The 21730-nt window shown below is 40.6% G+C and overlaps 2 protein-coding genes across 2 annotated transcripts; both read right to left on the bottom strand.

Annotated features, from left to right (window-relative positions):
* Positions 1-1684: 1684 nt before the first annotated feature.
* LOC120570695 (extracellular calcium-sensing receptor-like) lies at positions 1685-5738 on the bottom strand. The gene is made up of 6 exons (XM_039819174.1): positions 5635-5738; positions 5123-5417; positions 4172-4966; positions 3742-3969; positions 3426-3549; positions 1685-2598 (listed from the first exon to the last, which is right to left on the bottom strand). The coding sequence occupies exons 1-6, from the start codon at positions 5721-5723 to the stop codon at positions 1685-1687; spliced, it is 2445 nt and encodes an 814-aa protein (XP_039675108.1). The 5' UTR covers positions 5724-5738.
* Positions 5739-9760: 4022 nt separating this feature from the next.
* Positions 9761-15205, bottom strand: LOC120570679 (extracellular calcium-sensing receptor-like). Its single transcript, XM_039819170.1, has 6 exons — positions 15102-15205; positions 14580-14877; positions 13625-14419; positions 13195-13422; positions 12879-13002; positions 9761-10674 (listed from the first exon to the last, which is right to left on the bottom strand). The coding sequence occupies exons 1-6, from the start codon at positions 15188-15190 to the stop codon at positions 9761-9763; spliced, it is 2448 nt and encodes an 815-aa protein (XP_039675104.1). The 5' UTR covers positions 15191-15205.
* Positions 15206-21730: the final 6525 nt, after the last annotated feature.

Here is a 21730-nt window from a genome sequence, read left to right as displayed (position 1 = left end):
GTTTTTAGGAGTTTTTTAGAGTTAGGGAAAAAAAGGAGCATGAGAGTAAATTGTTGCTGCCTCAGCAGTGCTTGGGGTGTTGTACCTGATTACTGTGGTGGAGAGGGAGATGAGCAAGAAGGCAAAGCTTTTTAGTGGTCAATCTATGGCACAACCCTCACCTATGGTCATGATACGGGATACACAGATACCAGCGGCCAAAATGAGTTCCCTCCATAGGGTCACCCTTGGACATAGGCCACTGCTCCTTTGCATAGAAATGGGCCAGTTAAAGTGGTTCAGGCATCTGATCAAGGGGGTAAGCGAGCGTCTGGCAAGCGTAGCTCTTATGGCGTCAACCATTTTGATGCTAATAAACACTCACCCGCCGTTAGCATTCAATTGACTGCCATTCATTTTGACGTCACTTTGACAGCGAATAACTTTACATCTGAAGCGTTTAAAGACTTTATTTGTCCATTGTTTATTTCTAAAGGAACACAACAATGTAGAAAAGGCTCCATTGCCTTGTATCTCACTTTATGGCTCCGTAGTAGACGTTTTTGTAAAATAGGCTAACGATTGTATCATAACCTCTACTATGCGACTTACTGTCTTACTGACTTACATATACCGACACTCTCCGTCTCTGCAAGATTCGGAATGATTGAGATTTCTCTTGGCATAGCTACCAGAAGACTTACAACTTTCAGACAGGTTGCTCCCGTCACATCTACATCTTCAAGCTCTGTTAGAGGCTGTACAGTAACGCTCAGCCCTCCGTCTTCTAATATCCTTCACTGGTCTCCGTCCAGAGCAACGGGATCTGTTGGTCCATTTCGTTAACTGTCAATGCATCTGATTAGGGTGCCTCTGGCCCCTCCATTTAGCAGTTTACCAGGAATGTCCAACTAGTAAGAGACCCTGGGGTAGACCCAGAACAGGGATTATAAATGTCAACTGGTCTAGGAATGCCTCAGGATCCCATTTGAGGAGCTGGAAAGCATCGCTGATAGTCCAGCAGACATGTGAGTAATTGTGCCTTTGATGGCAAAAGCATGAGCTTTGGCACACTGTTAGAGCATGCCCTTAGGAAGAATTTTGGCTATAGTGCCATTGCATAGGCAGACATTTTCCAATATGTCAATTACCGGTTGTTATTTCATCAGTAGCTCAGGTTCTAGAACACACAACATCTTGATTACGGTGGCTTATCCTGAATTTTCAAGGATGACAAATACAGTGGTACTATTTACAACATGCTAGGAACTACCTAACTACATATATCTGGCATTCAGGGTACTAAATTAGAGTAAAACCATCAACATATTTTATGTTGGCAGTTATAGATGCTTTCAATATGTGACATGAGAGACTACAATGCAGTAATAACTTTATTTTTTTGGGTTAGTAAGACAATAAACAGGAGGTCATCACTCAGTTACATTGGATGGTAAAATGCAGTGTTAGTTGTGATCCACCACAGTGACAAAGGGCAGGTATTGATTGATATAATTATATATTATGTTGTACAAAATAAATGCTGTCATCTTAATATGATGTGTCACAAATTATAAAGTGGAGAAATATTACAGAAGTACATACAATGCAAGTAAAATGAGGAAAGATGTCTACATGAAAGTCTACTTGACACATTGTAATGTAACAATTATAATGGCATCTGCCGTTATATTATTTTAAGTTTTCAAAATGATTTTGGTGTCTCCTTCCCCATCATATTCTTTTTTGTGTTCTTGTCAGGTTTCAGTAAGATAATATAACATTTTGGAATAAAAATACAAAAGAGCAGTCCAAAACTGGAAGCAAGAATAGCAAATATCTCCACAGCAACACTGAACTTCCCAGGAGAGCTGACATATGCTGGGATAAAAGTGATCCATACTGCGCAGAATATCAGCATGCTAAAGGTGATGAATTTGGCTTCATTGAAATTATCAGGCAGTTTCCGGGCTAGAAAAGCAAGAATGAAACATAACATGGCCAGGATTCCTATGTACCCAAGTACAGCCCAAAAACCTACAGCTGAGCCCAGAGCACACTCTAAGATGATTTTGTCCTTGAATTTCTTAAAATGTATGAATGGAAAAGGAGGAGAAATTGTTAACCAGATGATACATATGATAACTTGTATAAGAGTGAAACCCAGAACACTGAGTTTCTGCTGTGTAGGCCCAAACCATTTCATGACATTACTACCTGGAAGTGTGGCCCTGAAGGCCATTAACACCACTATAGTTTTCCCCAGAACACAAGAGATACAGAGGACAAAGGTGATGCCGAATGCCGTGTGTCGCAGCATGCAGGACCACTCAGAGGGCCGGCCTATGAAGGTCAGAGAACACAGGAAACACAGAGTCAAGGAGAAGAGCAGCAGGAAGCTCAGCTCAGAGTTGTTGGCCCTGACAATAGGAGTTTTCCTGTATCTGAAGAAAATGAATGCCACAACAGCAGTGATGCATGTTCCAAATAAGGATGCTGCAGTGAGCAGCGCGCCCATAATCTCTTCATATGATAGAAACTCTGCCTCCTTCTTCACACAAGCATCTCTTCTCTCATTTGACCAGAACTCAGGGTGGCATCGCACACAGGTGATGGAATCTGAAAAATAATATTATTTGCTCAGTGCATTATTCAATATATTTTGTAAAATATTTTTTACATCTTGTAATATATATTTTGATACACATATATATATATATATATATATATATATATATATATATATATATATATATATATATATATATATATATATATATATATCTCCTATAAATGTATCAGGCTGAAAATTTCAGTGCTGTGGAACTGTAACACAACTTCACTCCCAATGCATTAACTGCAGTTTAAGAGTGAGATGTCCAAACCTCAGTAGATGAGACCAAAACCATCTGCAATAGTATAAATATTATTTAATAATATTATTTATTAATAATAATAAAAAGAAAGTGATTTATAATCAACTTTATAATAATCATTTCTGGCTGCTGCTGATAATGCACGCCATAATCCCTCCCTTCTAATCCCATGGATCTGAATGAAGAAGTTTGAGGATGAATGAGCTGAAACAATACAGACTGCCTCAATCTTTACAGGGATTTCTCAATTTTCTTAAAACAATGAATCTGCAGTAATTCTAAATACATACATACTCGAATTACATACATTTTTCATATTGTGGCTATAAACTTGTGGACTTCAGTCATATATATATATTAGTATTCGTTGAGGATATCTGGTATTTGCCATATTAACTTTTTATGGAAGGATATTGATTTTATTGTTTGGTTAAAATACTGCATACTTAGTATGTAATACCTGCAGGGACTTCCCCTTCCCAGGCTTTTGAAATGAGATTATGAAACAAATTTCAGACATTTGTTTTTTGGACACTTAAGTGCAAAACCTTGCATTACATGTTACTACACCTGTCATGTTGCTTATTTCTCCCTCTGCACATCTTAAACAGTCATAGCAGCAGACAGGCTTTCCTTTCTGGAGAACCTTGCGAGTTCCTGGAGGACATTTCTCACTGCAAACTGACAAAGGCACCTGCATGAACAAAAACTACAATAAGAAAAATATATAGGCATTCACTTTGACAAGTTGTTGGCTTTACAAGTTGATATTAGTATTTGATCCATCAAAACAAAGCATTATGATACCAATAACTAATAATATACACACGTATTATAAATGAAATTTGCTTAAATTAACAGTTAAAGTGATCACAGTGTAGCTTACCTGTTGTGAGTTCTGTGCCCAAATAAAAGACTTATTTTGCAGATTCAGCTGTTTGTCTGCAGGTAAAGATGCATCATAAAGACCAACTGTGACAAAGTCCACAATGCCATGTTCTGTTGGCTGCCAGTTTATAATTTCATACTTTGCTGCTGGGTCTCCATTCTCATTAAAGTAAACCTCATCTCCTTCCTTAGTGTTGAATTTAATTTTTTTCAGGCGCTGTAAAATCTAAGAAGATATGCATTAATGTAGTTCATTATCTGACAAACATGTTGTAGGCTTATTGGCTCAACAGCATGATGGACTGACAGCAACAATCTATTTTTGAAAATGTAAAACTTTCCTTGATAATGAGTTTTCAAAAAACTAATTCTTCATACAATAATATAAGACTGATGATGAGAATATAAGTCTTTGGTTTTCAACTCACCGTATATGGATCTAGCTGCACCGTTTTGTTACAGGTTTTGTTACAGCTGAGAATATTATGAAGTGCGTGGGCCACAGCATACACTCCTTTATAGACATTGTTAAGGACAGGCATGAGCGTCATATCAGTGAAGCTGTTTTGCACTCCAGTCAGATCTTCATGGCCAGTACATTCTGTCTGATTCCCTACTAAAGACGTTGACTGTTTGAACTTACAGCTAAATAATTTCTCCCAAAACTTTGGAAAAATTTCATTACTAGATGAATTGAGCGGCTTCACATCCAACATAAACTTTCTCATTCCACGGACATGTGCTTTGGGGATGGACAGGCCTACAGCACCATCCAGAATGTGATTAATATCCATAGCTGCAATTTGGGAATCAAAGATCCAGGCCTCAGTGCCTACCCACTGGTACCCAGTCATGTTGTGGAGAGACAACTCTTGAATTAGCAAATCAATATCCGTGAGGGAGAGGAAAGCGACAATGACCATGGAAGTAGAAGCCTTGATAATTTCAATTATCTTTTGTATTTTGTCTGGTGGATCTGTTCTAAAGAAAGATAAAGAGTACTCCAGACAGATACCCAGCTTCTGGGCGGTTTCTGTGAAAGTGGCCATGCCATTGTTGCCATAATCATCATTTGTTCTAAGAGCTCCAACCCAAGTCCAACCAAAGTGCCACACCAACTGGGCCAGAGCTCTGCTCTGGTAGTAATCACTGGGTATTGTTCTGAGAAAGGATGGGTACTTGGTTTTATCGCTCAGACAAGCACAAGTAGCAAAGGGACTGATCTAAAAGAACAAAAGAAATGATTTCCCACGATAAAGATATCAAATAAAAACATTTACACAGCAAACTACAATTTATGGAAAAAGACCCTTTGCTATGATCAGCTGAAGGAATAAAATGAATTGTTCACAAATATTTCCCCTCCCATCTTTACGCACCATTGGGATATGAAAGGGTCCAATGACAGTAGCTATAGCCATGCATGGAGAGGAAGAGGTCTCTCCCATAATGGCCTGAACTTGGGCAGGTCTGGTACATGGGGCAGATAGTGCAGATAATACCTCATTACCATTAGCCAAGGCGAGTGCAACCTTCACACTTCTGGTAATGGATTTACAGGAATCATAGATCTTATAGCCAAGAGAGATACCAGGCAGTAGAACTGTGCTGTTATTTATCTCCTCTATGGCAAAGAGCATAGCCTGAGCACACTGGAAACTTCTGAAATTTAAACTTAATGCAGACAGTTAAAAATAGTTGGAATTGCAAACAATTTGTCCTTGCAATAGAAACAGTAGAATACTAAATGAGAACATTATATGGTAATGATACATGCAACATAAAATATGTATATGTTTTTTTAATACTCAGTTTGATAACTTATTTTGTATCAGTACCAACTTCCTCCTAGATATTTGAAATCTAAATATATTACTAAAAAATAATTTACCTGGTGCATTGCAGTGGCAGTGGTTTGTGCCTGTAGGTATCCTGTCTGTTTATCCAGCTGCTGTGGAAAGAGAAGATTCCCCCCAACATAATGTCCCCATCCTTCAATAGCTGAGGGTTCTCAGGATCCCCTCCCTGCCTGCACACCAACTCCTCAGCCTGAGAGACAGACACCACTAACAACAGTTGTAAGAGGCCCCAACCCTTCTCTGGCCACCTGTGTCTAGACGTCATACTGTCTAAGAGAGCTAAGCCACTAGGTTGCATCACATGTACAATAAAGTAAATCAAAAGCATTAACCGGTCTTTATGCATTTTGGAGTAGCAAAAAAATAGAACAGTAATGTTTTATGTCTGTGGACCCACAAGGCGGGGCGAGAGGAAAGAGTTTCCCAAACATGAAAACAGTTTTGTGCATTGGCCTATTCTGGATAGGCATGCACCGAATCCCGGATTCGGATTCGGCCAAATATTGGGCTTTTTGACAGGGTTCGGTTTCTGCCGAACCTTACAATTTCTTTCCACCTAACAGAACCCTACTTGGCTGCTACTCGTTAGCTCATATTCACTTTCTAATTTTACCGACCCAACATGCCTTCTGTAGTGGAATGGCTTCGAATGACGACCAAAACTGCTTGTCTTTTATTGTGAGCATTTAGTGTTCAATATGTTGCAGTTTTACACACATGAAAGTGAACAACTTAAACTTGACAGACATGTTCTGCATCTAGCGTCTCTCGTTCATCTCAGTAATCTAGCAAGAGTACACAACAGACAAGTTCCGTGTAGGGTACTTCAAAATAAAAGCACTTCCTGTGACGGTTCGCAGTAAAACTAAATTACTGTTAAACAAATAAGGTTGTGTACCTTTTCACATATCCGCTGTAAATGAAGTACTGTAGGTAATGTAAATAGTGAGTTTTTAAGAGTTTTTTAGAGTTGGGGAAGAAAAGGAGCATGAGAGTAACAGGTGGATTGTTGCTGCCTCAGCAGTGCTTGGGGTGTTGTACCTGACCACTGTGGTGGAGAGGGAGATGAGCAAGAAGGCAAAGCTTTTTAGTGGTCAATCTATGGCACAACCCTCACCTATGGTCATGATACGGGATACACCGATAAAAGCAGCCAAAATGAGTTCCCTCCATAGGGTCACCCTTGGACATAGGGTAAGGAGCGCAGATATATAGCAGGATCTCAAAGTAAGGCCACTGATCCTTTGCATAGAAATGGGCCAGTTAAAGTGGTTCAGGCATCTGATCAAGGGGGTAAGCGAGCGTCTGGCAAGCGTAGCTCCTATGGTGCCATTTTGATGCTAACAAGCAGTCACCCGCCGTTAGCATTCCATTGACTGCCATTCATTTTGACGTCACTTTGACAGCGAATAACTTTACATCTGAAGGGTTTAAAGACTTTGTCCATTGTTTATTTCTAAAGAAACACAACAATGTATAAAAGGCTCCATTGCCTTGTATCTCACTTTATGGCTCCATAGTAGACGTTTTTGTAAAAATAGGCTAACGATTGTATCATAATCACGCGACTTACTATCGCATAGTAGAGGAATTACCGTATAGTACAGGAGAAACTTGCAGGCAGTTTCGATTAGCTGTTTAAGTTTATTTACTAATGTTAACTAGCATTTTAGTTAGCAATAATTAACCTATGCCTATGTTATCTCCTTACATATACCTACGCTCTCCGTCTCTGCAAGATTCGGAATGATTGAGATTTCTCTTGGCACAGCTACCAGAAGACTTACAACTTTCAGACAGGTTGCTCCCATCACATCTACATCTTCAAGCTCTGTTAGAGGCTGCACAGTAACGCTCAGCCCTCCGTCTTCTAATATCCTTCACTGGTCTCCGTCCAGAGCAACGGGATCTGTGGGTCCATTCCTTCAACTGTCAATGCATCTGATTAGGCTGCCTCTGGCCCCTCCCTTTGGCAGTTTACCAGGAATGTCCAACTAGTAAGAGACCCTGGGGTAGACCCAGAACAGGGATTATAAATGTCAACTGGTCTAGGAATTAGAGATGGTCCGATACCGGCTCAGATACTGCCTAAAACGCTGGTATCGGTATCAGGAAGTACTGCAGTTTATGCACCGATCCGATACGACATAATAAACCCCTAAAGAAAATCTACGTTAAAGAAGTTTATTTATGTTCTTTTTCCATTATAACTGACTGTCAAACTGGATAATAAAAGAAAGTTCTGTGGCATTCATTGTTTGTGTTTGTTCACGTTTTACAAAGAGTTTAACCTGAGCCAGACAGACAACAAAGACTGAAATATTCTCACATCTATACAGGGATAGTAGTATACAATTGTTAAAACATAATAAAATATATGACACACTGGTATCGGATCGGTACTCTGTATCGGCCGATACGCAAGTTCAGGTATCGGAATCGGTATCCGGAAGCAAAAAATGGTATCGGGCCATCTCTACTAGGAATGCCTCAGGATCCCATTTGAGGAGCTGGAAAGCATCGCTGATAGTCCAGCAGATGTGAATAATCAACTCAGTCTCACGGCAGTTCGTGTAAATGTACACGTTATTCTTAATCTATTGAACGTGTTGACGGAAACGTTTTTCTCGTTTTTTTCGTGTAAATATACACGTTTTTCTCGACCGAGGCGCCCGGGAAAAGGACGCCGGGAGGCGGCCTCATGAGGTGCCACACGCCGGCCGGGAGGCGCCCGGGGAAAGGACGCCTGGAGGCGGCCTCATGAGGCGCCACACGCCGGCCGGGAGGCGCCCGGGGAAAGGACGCCGGGAGGCGGCCTCATGAGGTGCTACACGCCGGCCGGGAGGCGCCCGGGGAAAGGACGCCTGGAGGCGGGCTCATGAGGCGCCACACGCCGGCCAAAACAACGGCACGGCCGCCACTCGCGATCGGGGAAACGATGCGCCACACGCTGGCCAAAACAACGGCACGGCCGCCACTCGCGATCGGGGAAACGATGCGCCACACGCTGGCCAAAACAACGGCACGGCCGCCACTCGCAGGACACGGGAAATGAAACGCCAAAATAACGAGACAGTTGGGGTTAGGAAAAAAAAAGAACTGGGAAAGGAACCGTCACACGCGGGACACGCCGAAAAAGGAACTGCAACGCGCGGGACAAAGGTACTACCACACGCGGGACGCGATCCCGGGTCTCCGGTGTGAAAGCCCTGTGTTTTACCCATCCACCACCCCGGCCAACCTCCCTATGCGGATTTTCGGCTTCTTATATTACTCCCTACAATTTCGTTCTGTGGCTTCTTATATTACTCCCTACAATTTCGTTCTGTGGCAACGTAATATGCTTCCCATTGAAATACATTGGTTCACAATTTTGTGTTGTCCACAACGTAAAAAACGAGAAAAACGTTTCCGTGAAAACGTTCAATAGATTAAGAATAACGTGTACATTTACAAGAACTGCCATGAGACTGGGCTGGAATAATTGTGCCTTTGATGGCAAAACCATGAGCTTTGGCACACTGTTAGAGCATGCCCTTAGGAAGAATTTTGGCTATAGGGCCATCGCATAGGCAGACATTTTCCAATACGTCCATTACCGGTTGTTATTTCATCAGTAGCTCAGGTTCTAGATTACACAACATCTTGATTCAGGTGGCTTATCCTGAATTTTCAAGGATGACAAATACAGTGGTACTATTTACAACACGCTAGGAACTACCTAACTACCTTCTGTATATCTGGCATTCAGGGTACTAAAGTAGAGTAAAACCATCAACTTATTTTATGTTGGCAGTTATAGATGCTTTCGATATGTGACATGTGAGACTACAATGCAGTAATAACTTTATTTTTTTGGTTTAGTAAGACAATAAATAGGAGGTCATCACTCAGTTACATTGGATGGTAAAATGCAGTGTTAGTTGTGATCCACCACAGTGACAAAGGGCAGGTATTGATTGATATAATTGTATATTATGTTGTACCAAATAAATGCTGTCATCTTAATATGATGTGTCACAAATTATACAGTGGAGAAATATTACAGAAGTACGTACAATGCAAGTAAAATGAGGATAGATGTCTACATGAAAGTCTACTTGACACATTGTAATGTAAAAATTATAATGGCATCTGCCATTACATTATTTTGAGTTTTCAAAATGATTTTGGTGCCTCCTTCCCCATCATATTCTTTTTTGTATTCTTGTCAGGTTTCAGTAAGATAATATAACATTTTGGAATAAAAATACAAAAGAGCAGTCCAAAACTGGAAGCAAGAATAGCAAATATCTCCACAGCAACACTGAACTTCCCAGGAGAGCTGACATATGCTGGGATGAAAGTGATCCATACTGCGCAGAATATCAGCATGCTAAAGGTGATAAATTTGGCTTCATTGAAATTATCAGGCAGTTTCCGGGCTAGAAAAGCAAGAATGAAACATAACATGGCCAGGATTCCTATGTACCCAAGTACAGCCCAAAAACCTACAACTGAGCCCAGAGCACACTCTAAGATGATTTTGTCCTTGAATTTCTTAAAATTGATGAATGGAAAAGGAGGAGAAATTGTTAACCAGAGGATACATATGATAACTTGTATTACAGTGAAACCCAGAACACTGAGTTTCTGCTGTGTAGGCCCAAACCATTTCATGACATTACTACCTGGAAGTGTGGCCTTGAAGGCCATTAACACCACTATAGTTTTCCCCAGAACACAAGAGATACAGAGGACAAAGGTGATGCCAAATGCTGTGTGTCGCAGCATGCAGGACCACTCAGAGGGCCGGCCTATGAAGGTAAGAGAACACAGGAAACACAGAGTCAAGGAGAAGAGCAGCAGGAAGCTGAGCTCAGAGTTGTTGGCCCTGACAATAGGAGTTTTCCTGTATCTGAAGAAAATGAATGCCACAACAGCAGTGATGCATGTTCCAAATAAGGATGCTGCAGTGAGCAGCGCTCCCATAATCTCTTCATATGATAGAAACTCTGCCTCCTTCTTCACACAAGCATCTCTTCTCTCATTTGACCAGAACTCAGGGTGGCATCGAACACAGGTGATGGAATCTGAAAAATAATAATACTTGCTCAGTGCATTAGTCAATATATTTTGTAAAATATTTTATTTATTTTGTAATATGTATTTTTATACACACACATATATATATATATATATATATATATATATACAGTACAGGCCAAAAGTTTGGACACACCTTCTCATTCAATGCATTTTCTTTATTTTCATCACTATTTACATTGTAGATTCTTACTGAAGGCATCAAAACTCAAAGTAGCCACCCTTTGCTTTTTTGATAGCTCCGCAAACCCTTGGTGTTCTCTCAGTGAGCTTCATGAGGTAGTCACCTGTAATAGTTTTCACTTCACAGGTGTGCCTTGTCAGGGTTAATTAGTGGAATTTTTTCCCTTATTAATGGGGTTTGGACCATCAGTTGTGTTGTGCAAAAGTCAGGTTGATACACAGCCGACAGCCCTATTGGACAACTGTTAGAATTCATATTATGGCAAGAACCAATCATCTAAGTAAAGAGAAACGAGTGGCCATCATTACTTTAACAAATGAAGGTCAGTCAGTCCGGAAAATTGCCAAAACTTTGAATGTGTCCCCAAGTGCAGTCGCAAAAACCATCAAGCGCTACAATGAAACTGGCTCACATGAGGACCGCCCCAAGAAAGAAGACCAAGAGTCACCTCTGCTGCTGAGGATAAGTTCATCCGAGTCACCATCCTCAGAAATCGCAGGTTAACAGCAGCTCAGATTAGAGACCAGATGAATGCCACACAGAGTTCTAGCAGCAGACACATCTCTAGAACAACTGTTAAGAGGAGACTGCGCGAATCAGGCCTTCATGGTCAAGTAGCTGCTAGGAAACCACTGCTAAGGAGAGGCAACAAGCAGAAGAGATTTGTTTGGGCCAAGAAACACAAGGAAGGGACATTAGACCAGTGGAAATCTGTGCTTTGGTCTGATGAGTCCAAATTTGAGATCTTTGGTTCCAACCGTCTTTGTGCGACGCAGAAAAGGTGAATGGATGGATTCTACATGCCTGGTTCCCACTGTGAAGCATGGAGGAGGAGGTGTGATGGTGTGGGGGTGCTTTGCTCGTGACACTGTTGAGGATATATTCAAAATTGAAGGCATACTGAACCAGCATGGCTACCACAGCATCCTGCAGCGACATGCCTTCCCATCCGGTTTGCGTTTAGTTGGACCATCATTTATATTTCAACAGGACAATGACCCCAAACACACCTCCAGGCTGTTAAAGGGCTATTTGACCAAGAAGGAGAGTGATGGAGTGCTGCGCCAGATGACCTGGCCTCCACAGTCACCGGACCTGAACCCAATAGAGATGGTTTGGGGTGAGCTGGACCGCAGAGTGAAGGCAAAAGGGCCAACAAGTGCTAAGCATCTCTGGGAACTACCTCTTGAAGCTCATCAATAGAATGCCAAGAGTGTGCAAAGCAGTAATCAGAGCAAAGGGTGGCTACTTTGAAGAAACTAGAATATAAGACATGTTTTCAGTTATTTCACACTTTTTTGTTAAGTACATAATTCCATATGTGTTCATTCATAGCTTTGATGCCTTCAGTGAGAATCTACAATGTACATAGTCATGAACATAAAGGAAACGCATTGAATGAGAAGGTGTGACCAAACTTTTGGCCTGTACTGTATATATATATATATATATATATGTATATGTATATATATATATATATATATATATATATATATATATATATACACAGCTGCTGATAACGCATGCCATAAGCCCTCCCTTGTCATCCCATGGATCTGAATGAAGAAGATTGAGGATGAATGAGCTGAAACAATACAGACTGCCTCAATCTTTACAGGGATTTCTCATTTTTCTTAAAACAATGAATCTGCAGTAATTCTAAATACATACATACTTGAGTTACATACATTTTTCATATTGTGGCTATGAACTTGTGGACTGCAGTCATATATATATATATATATATATATATATATATATACACGCACACACATATATATATATATATATATATTAGTATTTGTTGAGGATATCTGGTATTTGCCATATTAACTTTTTATGGAAGGATATTGATTTTATTGTTTGGTTATAATACTGCATACTTAGTATGTAATCCCTGCAGGGACTTCCCCTTCTCAGGCTTTTGAAATGAGATTATAAAAAAAATTTCAGACATTTGTTTTTTGGACACTTAAGTGCAAAACCTTGCATTACATGTTACTACACCTGTCATGTTGCTTATTTCTCCCTCTGCACATCTTAAACAGTCATAGCAGCAGACAGGCTTTCCTTTCTGGAGAACCTTGCGAGTTCCTGGAGGACATTTCTCACTGCAAACTGACAAAGGCACCTGCATGAACAAAAACAATAATAACAAAAATATATAGGCATTCACTTTGACAAGTTGTTGGCTTTACAAGTTGATATTATTATTTGATGCATCAAAACAAAGCATTATGATGCCAATACCTAATAATGTGCACACTTATTATAAATGAAATTTGCTTAAATTAACAGTTAAAGTGATCACAGTGTAGCTTACCTGTTGTGAGTTCTGTGCCCAAATTAAAGACTTATTTTGCAGATTCAGCTGTTTGTCTGCAGGTAAAGATGCATCATGAAGACCAACTGTGACAAAGTCCACAATGCCATGTTCTGTTGGCTGCCAGTTTATAATTTCATACTTTGCTGCTGGGTCTCCATTCTCATTAAAGTAAACCTCATCTGCTTCCTTAGTTTTGAATTTAATCTTTTTCAGATGCTGTAAAATCTAAGAAGATATGCATCAATGTAGTTCATTATCTGACAAACATGTTGTAGGCTTATTGGCTCAACAGCATGATACACAGACTGCAACAATGTCTTTTTGAAAATGTAAAACTTTCCTTGATAATGAGTTTTCAAAAACCTAATTCTTCATACAAGAATACAAGACTGAAGTTAATAATGTAAGTCTTTGGTTTTCAACTCACCATATATGGATCTAGCTGCACCTTTTTGTTACAGGTTTTGTTACAGCTGAGAATATTATGAAGTGCATGGGCCACAGCATACACTCCTTTATAGACATTGTTAAAGATAGGCATGAGCGACATATCAGTGAAGCTGTTTTGCACTCCAGTCAGATCTTCATGGCCAGTACATTCTCTCTGATTCCCTACTAAAGATGTTGACTGTTTGAACTTACAGCTAAATAGTTTCTCCCAAAACTCCGGAAACATTTCATTACTAGATGAATTGAGCGGCTTAACATCCATCATAAACTCTCTCATGCCACTGACATGTGCTTTGGGGATGGACAGACCTACAGCACCATCCAGAATGTGATTAATATCCATGGCTGCAGTTTGGGAATCAAATATCCAGGCCTCAGTGCCTACCCACTGGTATCCAGTCATGTTGCGGAGAGACAACTGTTGTACTAACGCATTAATATCCGTGGGGGAGAGGAAAGTAACAATCACCTTGGAAGTGGAAGCCTTGATAATGTCAATTATCTTTTGTATTTTGTCTGGTGGATCTGTTCTAAAGAAAGATACAGAGTACTCCAGACAGATGCCCAGCTGCTGGGCAGCTTCTGTGAATATGGCCATGCCATAATTACCATAACCATCATTTGTTCTAAGAGCTCCAACCCAAGTCCAACCAAAGTGCTTGACCAACTGGGCCAGAGCTCTGCTCTGGTAGTAATCACTGGGTATTGTTCTGAGAAAGGATGGGTACTTGGTTTTATCACTAAGACAAGCACAAGTAGCAAAGTGACTGATCTAAAAGAAAAAAAAGAAATGATTTCCCAAGATTAAGATATAAAATATAAACATTTACACAGCAAACTACAATTTATGGAAAAAAGTCCCTTTGCTATGATCAGCTGAAGGAATAAAATTAATTGTTCACAAATATCCACCCCCCCCCATTTTTACGCACCATTGGGATATGAAAGGGTCCAATGACAGTAGCTATAGCCATGCATGGAGAGGAAGAGGTCTCTCCCATAATGGCCTGAACTTGTGCAGGTCTGGTACATGGTGCCTCGGTGAGTGCAGATAACACCTCATTGCCATTAGCCAAAGCCAGTGTAACCCTCACACTTCTGGCAATGGAAGTACAGGCATCATAAATCTTATAGCCCAGAGAGATACCAGGCAGTATAACTGTGCTGTTATTTATCTCCTCTATGGCAAAGAGCATAGCCTGAGCATACTGGAAACCTCTGAAATTTAAACTTAATGCAGACAGTTAAAAATAGTTGGAATTGCAAACAATTTGTCCTTGCAATAGAAACAGTAGCATAGTAAATGAAAAACATTATATGATAATAATACATGCAACATCAGGTATATCTACAGTATATTTTTTTTAAGACTCAGTTTGATAACATGATTTGTATCAGTACCAACTTCCTCCTAGATATTTTAAATCTAAATACATTACTAAATAATAATTTACCTGGTGCATTGCAGTGGCAGTGGTTTGTGCCTGTAGGTATCCTGTCTGTTTATCCAGCTGCTGTGGAAAGAGAAGATTCCCCCCAACATAATGTCCCCATCCTTCAATAGCTGGGGATTCTCAGGATCCCCTCTCTGCCTGCACACCAACTCCTCAGCCTGAGAGACAGACACCACTAACAACAGTTGTAAGAGTGCCCAACCCATCTCTGGCCACCTGTGTCTAGACGTCATACTGTCTAAGAGAGCTAAACCACTAGGTTGCATCACATGTACAATAAAGTAAATCAAAAGCATTAACCGGTCTTTATGCATTTTGGAGTAGCAAAAAAAACAGAACCGTGACATTTTATGTCTGTGGACCCACAAGGCGGGGCTAGAGGAAGGAGTTTTCCAAACATGAAAACAGTTTTGTGCATTAGCCTATTCCGGATATCTTAACTGTGTATATTATGAGAATATTTGTGTTGTAAAAAGGTATTCTCCTATTTATATGGATAGTCTAACATTATGGAGGCACAATTTATACTTGAACATAATATGCAATTTAAACATTGAAAAATAATTCAGGGTGACGGTGATGTCAAGTTTAGAGGATTCGAATTTGTGCTGCAAATCTTTTGTTGCTGGTGGTTCTTGGAAGCTGGGAAAAGAGGAGTCTCATAATTCATGTTGAAGCAGGGTTCTCCCTAAACCAGGTTGTAACAATGTGTTAGCTTATTGAAACATAAAGCAGCGCAGAATTAGAATTCATTTGGAGTCGTTTTGTGTCCACCTGATATTCGCTCTGCTTTCAGCTCTGTGTTGGTCTCCACCCACTCTTTAGCTGCTAAATGGTCTACTTGGTTCACCAGCTAGTTGGTCATTTTGTCTAACTGACATTTGGTGCTGGGCAGATGAAGGAGGCCATCAAGGAGATCTTTTGACAGCATCAGAGTGGCAATCGGGAGAGTCTGGACTTTTCCCGGTGGGCCAGTAGTGTTTCGAGCCCACGAGGGCTTGTCTGATAATACATTGCAAGTTCTTAGCAACACCATCCGGCGGCCTGGTGTGCGGGTGCTGCCTGCTGGTCAAACTGTGCAGCCTCTACTCAACCCGTACATGGACCGCAGCAGACTCTGATTCAATACAAGCACAGGCTAATCAGAACGCACTAACGAAGTGCAGGTCACAACCATGTCTAGGATTTTCAGAAATATAGGGGGATCAGTGAGCGGACCCTCCCTAAATGGCATAGCCCTGGTCGGCCTATGACGTAAAGCCATTGAACATCTGTTCGGTAACGTTAACAGACAGTGTGTAAAATAATTTTGCAAGGGTTCTATGACGTTAGTATATTTTATATATATTTATAGATATACAGACCTGCCAACCTTGAAAAACTTTTTTGAGTAGCAACTTACTGATTTATTGTCGAAGTTCTGGTTCATGAACACAGCGGCACACACGTAGAAAAAATGCCATTAAATGTCAAATCTGTACATTTTAAAGCCTAGAAAATAATTATGTTCAAGTAGGCTACTTGAATTAAATAAAACATTTAATTATATTAAATACAATTAATTGGATCATAATATAATCCAATAAAATATATTACACTGCATAATGAGCACTTTTACTTTTGGTACTTTAAGTATATTTTGATAATACTTTTGTACTATTACATAGGGAAGAGGTTGAATGCAGGACTTGTAACTGACAAGTCATTTGTAACTCTACAACACTGTTTTTTCTACTTTTACTGCAATACATAATCTGAGTAAATCTTCCACCTCTGGAAATCACTACCAACAGTCATGCATGAACACCTGCAGCAGTGTATAACACTGAAAACACACAGCTCAGTTCAGCGTTTCCTTGCAGCTCTGCTACAGTAGCAGATAACCTTTGACGTTACCTGCCGGTCACATCGTCTCACAGTAAAGTCCTGTACGGATCAATAGGTGTTATAGTCCGCCGGCTGCTCACTCTGTTTGTTATGCACACCGAGCATATTAATGCGCTCACAGAGCCAATCTTTGCAGATGTTACCGCTCGGTGTTTGGCTAGCTAATAAGCCGTAGCCTGTTAGCTTGAGCTTTGTCTGAAGGCACCGAGCGGCCAGCCAAGGTCCGACAGACACCGACACATTCCGCACATCCTCCGCTCAGTTTAACCGCTAACCCCCCAGTACCGGTCAGAGAGGCGTGTTTACTTTGTGTCTCGGTCCTCCGGTGCGTCCAGTGACGGGCTCCGGTCAGTTTTTAATTAGCCTACATTAGAAACAGTTAATTTTGTTACAGTATGGACTTATTCCTAGGAAAGGCAAAACATATATAAGACCTTTGTAACGAAATCCAAGACTTTGTATACCAAATGCAAGGCTTTATTAATAATAATATAAATACTATTTCTCCAAAGTTGACAGGAAGCTACGTAAATTTATTCATTTCACAATTTCACCTTTCTACATCAAATCAGTTTACCTTTGTAAGCACCGTCCTCACTTGGGGAAACCCATATATGGGGGAACTCAACCAAACTAAACGGGAATGAGGGAGGAATAATACTTGCATCTGATGCTTTCGTTTCTACTCATATATATATATATATATATATATATATATATATATATATATATGGCCCGTGTGTGGCTAAGCTGCTGCCTAGCAGGTAAAACGCGTTATTAAAACACAATGTACTAGGTAGCTAGAAATGATGCCACATGTCTACCACTTCAAAAGTTTGTTTAGATCCTGTCAAACTGACAGTACTCTATTCAAAATTCCAAAATAAAAAGATGTATTAACAGGAAGTGGAAGGCAGAACTTAAGTTGGTTGTTTTGGTTGAATCTGTAGCTGTGTGTAGCCTACTGTCTTGAGCAACCAAAGCTAGAAGTACACATTGGGTTATGAAAACTTTAGACCTAGGGCTGGGCAATATGGAGAAAATCAATTATCATGATATTGTTGACCAAATACCTCTATATCAATACCGCAACGATATTGTAGTGTTGACTATTGGTGCGTTCACAAAATATTTACACAATGAGATTTTTGATAAATAATCATCAGTAATGTGGATATAATGATTAAGTGGGTAAAGGTAAATAATAGAACAGTTATGACGGACCCGATCGAATCTTGCTTGGTTCCAGTGGCTGGCTTGGACGCGGGTTCCCTGTTTGCCGTGTTCGGGCTCCTCACTTCTGCTGGCGCGGGGTGAATCACCAGAATCTTCGGCCACTTGTCCGGATTATACTACCTGCAAAAGCTCTGGTCTCAGCGAGGTTTGCCTTGGTGAATGCTAGATCGTTAGCAAACAAAACCTTTATCTTGAAGCATTTTTTTGAGTCGCATGATTTGGATTTTCTTTGTGTAACGGAAACTTGGATTCCGGTGGGTGAGTCGAGTGCTTATTGTGAACTTTTACCAATTGACTGTTCGTATTTTAGCTCTCCGAGGACGTCAGGTCGTGGAGGAGGACTGGCAACGATTTATAAATCAAAATTTAAGTGTAAACAGCCCACACTCGCTGTATCCTACCCTTCATTTGAGGTAAATTTGTTTGAACTGAGCGGTGCATTTCCAGTGTTGTGTGCACTCGTATACAGGCCACCCAAATACAACAAGGATTTCATCAATTACTTTTCTCAGTTTTTGGCTGAGTTGTGCCAATGTATGACTGTCTCCTTATAGTAGGAGATTTTAATATCCACGTGTGCTGTCCTGAAAAGTCAATGTCAAGAGCCTTTTTGGATGTTATTGAGTGTTTTAATCTTGTACAGTGTGTATCTGGTCCCACGCAGGAACGTGGGCGCACTCTTGACTTGGTTTTAACTCATGGCTTAACTGTTTCAAATCTTGAAGTCTGTGATGCTTTTTTTTCAGACCATATACCTGTGGTATTTGAAATTTCTCTTTCTTGTGTTGTAGTTAAACCGTGTGTTTCTGTGCGCCGTGGTCGGATGGTTATCCCTTCCACCGCTGCTCATTTTTCCTCTGTTGTCTCTCCGTGTTCATATTCAGCTGTTGAAGATCTGTGCGCTGGTTTTAATGCTGCCTGTCAAGCAGCATTAGATACGGTAGCCCCTGTAAAAACCAGGCAGTCTAAATCTAGATCTGATCCTTGGCTGAATGGTGTCACTCGCGCTGCCAGACATGAGGGCAGAAGGGCAGAAAGAAAGTGGAAGAGGGATTTCAGCTACTCAGAGATAGTTGGTGTTCTTATCAAAAAAATTTAAAAGCTGAAAAGACCAAGCATTTTTCTAACATTATTTCTTCTAATGGTCATAATCCGCGAGTTCTTTTTAATACTCTTAAAACTATTCTTAATGTTCCACAACTCCAGTGTTTGGAGAATCCATCGACAGTGTGTGAGGAGTTCCTTCATTTTTTTATCCACAAGGTGGAGAGCATTAGGGCCCTTATTGGGCCACCTTTGTATGACCCTGGTACTTTTGTAACCTGTTCTGCTGTTTTGAATCAGTTTGAGCCTGTTAGTTTGCCTTTTTTGGAAAAAAATATTGGTCAAATGATGATTACTGGCTCTCCCAATGATGTGATTCCCCCACGTCTATTTAAAGAGGTTCTTCCTACAGTGGTGCCCTGCATACTGGATATTGTTAATGCTAGCTTAAGTAGGGGAGTCGTACCTATGAGTTTTAAACATGCAGTTGTTCAACCATTGTTAAAGAAACCTGGCCTGGACCAGCTTCAATTCTCAAATTATCGGCCTATCTCCAAACTCCCTTTGCACTCCAAAATTATGGAGAAAGTTGTTTATTTGCAACTGAGCAAATTTTTGACTGATAATTCTATGACTGAAGTTTTCCAGTCTGGGTTTAAGTCAGCCCACAGTACTGAGACAGCTCTGTTGAGGGTTTTTAATGACATTTTTATGGCTTCAGACTCACGGCTGCATTCGATACAGTCGATCACCATATTTTATTGTCCCGATTGGAGAGCTGTGTGGGCATTAAGGGCTTGGCCTTAGCCTGGATTATGTCCTATTTGAAGGGCAGAAGTTTTTCAGTCTAGGTTGGTGATGATTTGTCCTCTACGGCTCCCCTGTCGTGTGGAGTTCCTCAAGGGTCTGTCCTTGGGCTGCTACTTTTTTCGTTTTATCTCTTGCCTCTTGGGTCAATCCTTAGAAGTCATAATGTTTCGTTTCATTTTTATGCTGACGACTGCCAAATTTATGTACCAATAGGACAGTCAAAAGCTCTCTTGGAGTGTCTGACTGAACTGAAAGCTTGGATGTCAATTAATTTTTTGTATTTTAATGAGAGCAAGACTGAGCTTGTGTTATTTGCTCCTAGTGACTCAGCAGCTATGACACCTGTTGACTTGGGTTGGTCAACTAGAGATATTAGCCCTGTGGTTACAAACCTGGGAGTCAAGTTGGATGGTCGTTTAAAACTCGATGCTCAGATTGGTGCAGTGGTGAAGACCAGCTTTTTCCAGCTTAGGCAACTGGCTAAAGTGAAACCGGTTCTATCGCGACATGATTTTGAAATTTTAATTCATGCCTTTATTACTACTCGTTTAGATTATTGCAGTGCACTCTACACTGGCATTAGCAAATCAAATATGGCGCGATTACAATTGGTTCAAAATGCAGCTGCTCGTCTTTTAACTGGAACTCAAAAATGTTATCATATTACACCTATCCTCCCATCTCTCCACTGGCTTCCTGTGCATTTTCGCACAGATTTTAAAATTCTTTTATTTGTTTTTAAATGTCTGCGTGATTTGGCCCCCAAGTATTTGTCCAACTTGATTGTTATTGCTATACCCCCTCTCGTTTGCTCCGGTCGGCGGACCAGGCATTACTGGTCATCCCTAAGACCAAACGTAAATCCAGGGGTGATCGTGCGTTTGTGGTGGCAGCTCCGAGACTCTGGAATGAACTGCCTTTGCACATCAGACTGACCGAGTCTCTTCCTGTTTTTAAATCTCGTCTTAAAACTAATTTATTTTCTTTGGCTTTTAACTCAGTTTGAGGGATGATTTTTGAGGTTGTTTTTCTTTTTTTGATTTTTTGTATTGCTATTTTATTGTTCTATTGTGCCACTACTATATGTTATTGCTTATTTTAGATTGTGTTCAACTCTTTGGTCAACCATGTTGTTTTTAAAGTGCTTTATAAATATCGATATATTGCCCAGCTCTAATTAGACCTAATAAGTTTAAAACTCTGACCCTCCACTCGCCTTGTCTGGAACCTATAAGGTAGGTCAGTGGCTTTCCTTTTTCTCAATTTGGCCAGTCAGTTCCAATGTGCTACTTGTGTTGGGCTAGTGTGGATCGTGTTGCTGTACTGTGTGTTGTTTATTAATTCACCGGACCATCCAACGCCCCCTCCACCCCCCCCCCCCCAGAATTTCCCGGTAGATTTTTTGGTCCCACTCCCCCCCTGCCTTTTGACCTTGGTTGGCTATGTGTCCTGGAGTAGCAGACAGGTACTGGGGGACAGGAAGACTGTAACTGTAGTCACCAAAGCAAAAGAAAGACAAAAAACACCTTGGTGTGGGAGGTGTTTGGGGAGGCTATGGAGAAAGACTTTTGTTTGGCCTCAAGAACGTTAAGTTATCAGTTTCATTAGACACACAATAGGACAGTTTGCAGCCGAATGCCAAAATGAGTTCC

The sequence above is a fragment of the Perca fluviatilis genome, chromosome 2, assembly GCF_010015445.1.
Source record: "Perca fluviatilis chromosome 2, GENO_Pfluv_1.0, whole genome shotgun sequence".
NCBI lineage: Eukaryota > Metazoa > Chordata > Actinopteri > Perciformes > Percidae > Perca > Perca fluviatilis.
This window is presented reverse-complemented; position numbering and strand designations above follow the sequence as displayed.

Coding starts and splice junctions, on each gene's coding strand:
- LOC120570695 (XM_039819174.1), bottom strand. CDS start 5,723: ATGTTGGGGGGAATCTTCTCTTTCCACAGCAGCTGGATAAACAGACAG. Junction 4,967..5,122: donor GACCCTTTCATATCCCAATG/GTGCGTAAAGAT, acceptor TTGTTCTTTTAG/ATCAGTCCCTTTGCTACTTG. Junction 3,970..4,171: donor TGCAGCTAGATCCATATACG/GTGAGTTGAAAA, acceptor ATATCTTCTTAG/ATTTTACAGCGCCTGAAAAA.
- LOC120570679 (XM_039819170.1), bottom strand. CDS start 15,190: ATGTTGGGGGGAATCTTCTCTTTCCACAGCAGCTGGATAAACAGACAG. Junction 14,878..15,101: donor CTGCCACTGCAATGCACCAG/GTAAATTATTAT, acceptor GTCTGCATTAAG/TTTAAATTTCAGAGGTTTCC. Junction 13,423..13,624: donor TGCAGCTAGATCCATATATG/GTGAGTTGAAAA, acceptor ATATCTTCTTAG/ATTTTACAGCATCTGAAAAA.